The sequence below is a fragment of the Panulirus ornatus genome, chromosome 6 (genome assembly GCF_036320965.1).
Source record: "Panulirus ornatus isolate Po-2019 chromosome 6, ASM3632096v1, whole genome shotgun sequence".
NCBI lineage: Eukaryota > Metazoa > Arthropoda > Malacostraca > Decapoda > Palinuridae > Panulirus > Panulirus ornatus.
In genome coordinates, this window is record NC_092229.1 from 28,985,203 (window position 1) to 28,992,436 (window position 7,234).

The window sequence follows — 7,234 nt, forward strand, 5'->3', positions numbered from 1 at the left end:
TAATGATTGTAATGCAATATGATATATCGATATCAATGAGCAATAATAATGAAACACAGATAATGCTAATGATTATAATGCAATATGATATATCGATATCAATAGGAGCAATAATAATGAAACACAGATAATGCTAATGATTATAATGCAACCACGGTCATCGTAAGTAACTCTTATTAACTACAGCATCATAGTAATACTGCAGATAGACATGTAGTGATAGTTAGGATAAGTTTTGAAAATGTTAATAATGGTATTGATATGAAATTGTTGAGAAATGATAATAATAATAATGACAATAATAATGATAATAATAATAATATTATTATTATTATTATTATTATTTCTTATATTATCATTATCGTTATTATTATCATTATCATTATCATTATTATTATCATTATTATCATTATCATTATTACTAATATCATTATTATAGCAGCAGTAATTATTATTACCACTGTCATATGAATAACTGCAAGCAGTATAGTTTGGAAAGAGCAACAGCATAGATAATTGTAATAATTATCATGAACACAACATTAAAAACGGGGAAAAGAATCATTATATCCAAGATAAAAACTGACCAAAATATCAGTAATAGGAATTATTATTAACAGAATCATCAAAATAAAACAACCATGACAACAAAAACGATGATGATGCAATTAGTAACATAAGTTATGATGACTATAGTAGTAATAATAAAGATAAATGTATGATAAATGTAATCATGGCACAACACAAAAAAACAGTATTAATCATACTGGTGACCTGGCTGATAGTTATATTTATGATAAAGGTAATCATTGATTTTTATTTCAGTAATATCAATACTAAAAAAGACAACGACCACAACAACAGTAAAATATTGTATTGCTCAACTTGATAAAAATCATAGTAACAATATCTGTTGATAATGATAACGATTTACTTGATTATGATGATGAACGTGAAAACATATAATTTGGTTATTATCATTATTATTATTATTATTATTATTATTATTATTATTATAATTATCATTATTATTATTATTCTATCATTACTATTATCATTATTATAATCATTATTATCATTATCAACATTATCATTATTATAATCAATTGATATCAATTACTATTATTATCATTAACATCGATGATAAAGCAACAACATTAACGACAGTAATCCTGAAAACTACTAATAAGTAGAAATGTCAAAAGAACCAAAGTTTTTCTGATGCATTACACTTAGATAATCCGTATCAACAGTGCAGTGTTGATATATATATATATATATATATATATATATATATATATATATATATATATATATATATATATATATATAAGAATGCGAACATAGAACTAAATGCGTTCAATTGAAACAGGATGGTGGAAACTCACGCTTTCATACATACGTAATGATACTGATACAGTACAAGGTCACGTGAACGCACATGCCGAATCTGGAAGGGAAACATGTAAAAGTACAGTCTAAGATTTCTTACGTAATATACGCACACATGTGCACCTATGTCTGTCTCCCTTTGTGCGTACACAAATTCCTCAGTGGTTAGGCATGTTTTATTATGGAACCATTGAAAGGTGTTGCTGACTAAACCTATGTAAACGTTCGTTATTGTTCAATGGACACAGCCTATCTACACGTGCTTAGCGGATTGTCCACTTGCCGGTATGAAATACAAAAATTAAGGAAATATTTCCTCCAACAGGTGCTCAAACTCACCTATTTCTTCCCCCTCCACGGTAGAATTAGTAGGGAGCCTGATTCCATCCAAACTTTTTCTGTTATTAAGAGATGTATGCACACGTGAAGCTCCTAAGGTGAGAGCGAGACCGTGGTCCTAGCCTACTAAGGCAACGTTCCGCCCTTAGGCAGAGTAAGGTGTGGGGTGTGGTGTTGTGGCACTTACCATGGGATGAGAAGGGTTGGGAGATAAGCGCTGGGGAATTATCGTCGTAAGTGAATTCATTTTTATTGGTGAAGGCCCCTTGCTTGTGTTTGGGCGAGTATTTCATCTCCGGATTCCACAAGAACACGTAATACAGAGACAAAATTATGGCTGCCATGGACACAGAGATGACGTAGGCAATCACTGTCAAGAGGCGAATGATCTTCTTGTTTTGCTTTGGCTCGTATTTACTTTCCTTGCCCTCATCCGGGGTTCTGACTGGTGAGGCAGCTTTCGTATCGTTTCCCAAGTTGACACTCATTATTTTGTAGAGTATGGTGGCGGTGGAGCTGGTGGGTGATGATGGTGGCGGTGGTGGAGGCAGTCCACACCACTATCAAACGCCTCCAGGCCGCTGCTGATCCACACTTCACTGGTAAACAATATCACTTATGGCCGCGCGCTCTAACACTCCCGTTCACTCTGTGTCTCCTCTCTCTCTCTCAAACTCTCTCTAGGCTGGGACATGCGCTGTAGAGGCACATCCTCTCACGTAATTCAAGAGTGTCTATCGTTTCACTTGAGGTTTTATTAACATATTTTTAATATATATATCTCTCTGTCCCCACGTTAAGAAGGAAACGTGAAAAAGTGGATAAATCGATGAATTTGTGGGAGCAGGATTATCGGACATGCGCGCTTGTGAGGGAGGTATGATCCACCCGCGGCAGCAGACGATGCTGGCCAACCTCAGCACCCCTTCCCCTTCCCCTCCCTCCCTTCCTCCCACCAACCCTTCACTTCCTCGCACATTTAACCATTCCTCATCTTACGCACTTGTAACTTTCATACTATACAAACGTTTTTCTTCTAAGGTGAACTTTTGATGTGCTTTGCATGTATGACGTCGAGTTGTGCGACTTATTTGTGAAGTGTACATTGTTTATTGTTACCTATCTACGATGTCTGCATACATACAAGTGCAATGTCCATATTCAATACATAGTATATGGATTATTTATGCCAGGAAACAAACGAAGAAAGACACATCCAATCACTTACACACACACACACACCCACACACACACACACACACACACACACACACACACACACACATACCCACACCCATATACATATTGATAGATAGATAGATAGATACACACGCACATACATGAACATATATATGTACATATTCATATTTGCTCGTCTTCATCCATTCTCAAAGCCACCTCTCCCCACAGGAAACAGCGCAAATGCATGAAGGAAAAGAAAAAGAAAACACTTTCTCCTCTCCCCTACACCCGATCGCCACCCTCTGCGTCAGTGAGGTAGCGTCAGGAAACAGACGAAGAAAGGCCACATCCGCTCACGCCCATACACGACCTGTCATGCGTAATGCACCGAAACCCCAGCTCACTATCCACATCCAGGCCCCACAGACCTTTCCATGGTTTACCCGGGACGTTTCACATACTCTGATTCAGTCCTTTGACTTGTATGTCCATTTACAAGTATGGATAATCACAGGCGTTTATATGAATATGCATGATAAAGATAGACAGCAGAAGGTCTGCTGGCCCTCATCTGGGTTGTTTCGTGAAAGAAAAACAGGATTTTAACTTGAGAAGAAAATGTAATTCCGCTCAGCAGTTTTTACGCTATCACCGACTCCCTCGCTGCTGCACATTAGCTTTCTAGTGTCCCCATCACCGGTGTCGCTTATACAGTTTATTTCTGGCGTTTTTCTCAGATCATACCTGAAGTTTTAGAATGTTTGTCTAAACGACTTTTGAAGGTATTTGCAAGTCTTAGCATTCACTACGGCTGACGGTAACGTACGTATTCCAGTCCTCAACACACTCATAGGAAAAGAAGCTTTTTTTGTACTGCATCTTTTACCTTTGAATTCTATTCCATTTGTCCTGGTAACCATATTTTCTTGTACTTCGAAAAGATGTTCGTGATTTACTTCATCGGAGATATTCAGAATTTTGAACACTTGCATTAAGTATCCGCGAAGTCTACATTTCTTAAGGGAGAAGAGATCCAATCCTTTTAGCCTGTCTTTGTATGCCAGATTTCTAAGGGATGGGATCAATTTTGTCATGCGTCTTTGTACTTGATCTAATTTTTCCTTGTCTTTTTATAGTTTGGGGCCAAAAGTGGACTGCATATTCAAAGCGTGGTCTTACTAAAGAATTATATAGTGTGACAATTCTTTCTGGTGTCTTGTATGTTCTTGACTGTGAAACCAAACATTTGGTTGTACCTTTTAGTGCTGCTTGACACTGTTTAGTGTACTTCAAATTGTTGCTAATGACAACTCCAAGGTCCTTTTCTTCACTTACTGTAGTTTGAGAGTTTCCGAATAGTGGTTATGCCGCGAGTGAAGCCACCTTCGGTGAGGGTGTATCATCGTCAGTACACGAAAAGAAATGCAATTTCACCAGGAACTTCTCACTCGAAAGGAATGCAACATTTTCTTATTACTGTGAAGTTGCAGGAGCTTTTTTATAGAGATCCTGAGCTTATATAATTAATCACTTACATAAATGCTTACGACGGAATTCACAAAATCTTTCTGTGTGAGGGAATTAGGTCTACGCACACAGGAATTTAAAAACGAAAACCTTGAGGCGTATGGGTTATCGTCCTCTCCGTGACGCATTCACGGGCCGCCCAAGGTCAATTGCATAGGTTCGAATCCTAGGTGTAGCAGTCTGTTCACAGCCAAGCCATCTGTTTATGGACCCTTAGGGTTGGTCAGTAAAAGGGGCACCTAGCTCAGTCTAAGGTATATGCTTCCCACGTACTCCCCGCGTGTCGTAGAAGGCGACTAAAGGGGGCGGGAGCGTGGGGGAAGGAAACCCTCTCCTTCTTGTATTTCAATTTCTAAAAGAGGGAACAGAAAGAGGAGTCAAGCGGGGAGTGCTCATCCTCCTCGAAGGCTCAGACTGGGGTGTCTAAATGTGTGTGGATTTAACCAAAATGAGAAGAAATGATAGGTAGTATGTTTGAGGAAAGAAACCTGGATGATCTGGCTCTGGAGAATAGTTTAGTAAAGTCTTGGGTGTAAAGTCAGGGGTTGATGAAAGGACAAGAGGTAAGGGAGGAGTAGCACTACTCCTAAAGCATGAGTTTTGGGAGTGTGTGATAGAGAGTACGGAAGAAGATTCTAGATTGATATAGATAAAACTGAAAGTGGATGGAGAGAGATAAGTGATTATTGATGCTTATGCACCTGGTTATGAGAAGAAAGATACTGTGGAACAAGCGTTTTGGGAGCAGCTGAGTGAGTGTGTCAGCAGTTTTGGTGCACGAGACCGGGTATTAGAGATGGGTGATTTAAATGAGAAGGTGAGTGATATGGCAGTTGAGGATATGATTGGTGTACATTGGGTATCCAGTGTTGTGAATTTGTGTACTGAAAAAAGACTGGTGATTGGGAATACCTGGTTTAAAATGAGAAATATACACAAGTAAACGTATGTGAGTGGGAGAGATGGTCAAAGGGCATTATTAGATTAAAAGTTGATTGATAAGCGGGTAAGAGAGAGACTTTTGGTGGTTTATGTACTGACAGGGGCAGCTTATGGGATATCTGATCACTATTTTGTGGAGGTGAAGTTGAAGATTCATAGAGGTTTTCAAAAAGAAGAAATAATGTCGGGGAGAAGAGAGCGGTGAGAGTAAGTGAGCTTGGCAAGGAGACTAGTGTGAAGAAGTACCGGGAGATATTGTGTCTAGAATGGCAAAATGTAAGAACAAATAACTTGAGGGGAGTGGGTGGGAAATAGAATGAATTTAGGGAATCAGTGATGGCATGTGCAAAAGATGCATGTGGCATGAGACAGGTGGGAAATGGGCAGATTAGAAAGGGTAGTGAGTGGTGAGATGAAGAAGTAAAGTTGTTAGTGAAAGGGAAAAGAGAGGTGTTTGGACGATATTTGTAAGGAAGGAGTGCAAATGATCGGAAAATGTATAAGAGAAAACGGCAGGACGTCAACAGAAAAATGCAAAAGTTGAAAAAGAAGGCAAATGAGAGTTGGGGTGAGAGAAAATCATTAAACTTTAGGGAGACCAAGAGGATGTTTTGGAAAGTGCTAAATAATGTGCGGAAGACAAGAAAATTAATGGAAACATCAGTGAAGAGGGCAAGGAGAGAAGTGATAACAGGTATTAATGAAGTGAGGAGGAGATGGAGTGAGTATTTTGAAGGTTTGCTAAATGTGTTTGATGATAGGGTGGCAAGCGTTGGGTGTTTTGGTCGGGTCGTGTACGAAGTGAGTGAAGTCAGTAAGAGTGGTTTGGTGAAGACAAAAGAGGTGGTGAAAGTCTTGAGGAAGATGAAATCCGGCAAGGCAGCGGGGTTGGATGGTATTGCAATTGAATTTATTAAGAAAGGGGGTTACTGTGATGTTGATTGGTTGCTTAGGTATTCAGTGTACGTATAGATCATGGTTAAGGGCCTGAGGATTGGCGGAACGCACGTGAAGTGCCATTGTACAAAGGCAAAGGGGATAAAGGTGAGTGTTCAAACAACAGAGGAATAAGTTTGTTGAATATTCCTGGAAATTTGTATGGAAGGGTATTGACTGAGATGGTTAAGGCATGTACAGAGCATCAGATCGGAGAGAAGCAGTGTGATTTCAGAAGTGGTAGAGGATGTGTGTGTAGATCAGGTGCTTTCTTTGAAGAATGTGCGCAAGAAGTACTTAGAGAAAGAAATGGATTTGTATGTGGCATTTATGGATCTAAAGAAGGCATATGACAGGGTGGATAGAGATACTTTGTGGAAGATCTTAAGAGTACACACTGTGGGAGGTAAGCTGCGAGGAGTGAGAAGTTTTCATCAAGGTTATGAATCATGTGTACGAGTATGAAGAGAGGAGAATGATTGCTTCCCAGTGAAGGTAGGTCTGCGGCAAGGATGTCATGTCACCATGTTTGTTTGATTCGTTTATGGATGGGGTGGTTAGGGAGGTAAATGCAAGAGTTTTCGAGAGAGGGGCGAGTATGGAGTCTGTTGGGAATGAAAGATCTGGGAAGTGAGTCAGTTGTTGTTCGCCGATGATACAGCACTAGTGGCTGATTCGAGTGAGAAACTGCATAAGTTGGTGACTGAGTTTGGAAAAAGTGTGTGAAAGGAGAAAGTTGAGAGTAAATGTGAATAAGAACAAGCTTATTGGATTCAACAGGGGTGAGGGACAAACTGGTCGGGATGTGAGTTTGAAAGGAGAAAATTGGAAGAAGTAAAGTGTTTTAGATATCTGACAGTGGATTTAGCTGCGAATGGAACCATGGAAGTGGAAGTGAGTCATCGGGTGGGGATGG

The 7,234-nt window shown here is 39.2% G+C and overlaps 1 protein-coding gene across 1 annotated transcript in view; it reads right to left on the minus strand.

Annotated features, from left to right (window-relative positions):
- Positions 1 to 2,538, minus strand: part of LOC139749136 (uncharacterized) — a 215,137-nt gene extending 212,599 nt beyond the window's left edge. Inside the window, exon 1 of the mRNA XM_071662763.1 lies at positions 1,919 to 2,538. Within this exon, the coding sequence (XP_071518864.1) occupies positions 1,919 to 2,219 (301 nt within the window). The 5' untranslated portion in view covers positions 2,220 to 2,538. The remainder of the gene's footprint in view (positions 1 to 1,918) is intronic.
- Between the last annotated feature and the right edge of the window lie 4,696 nt (positions 2,539 to 7,234).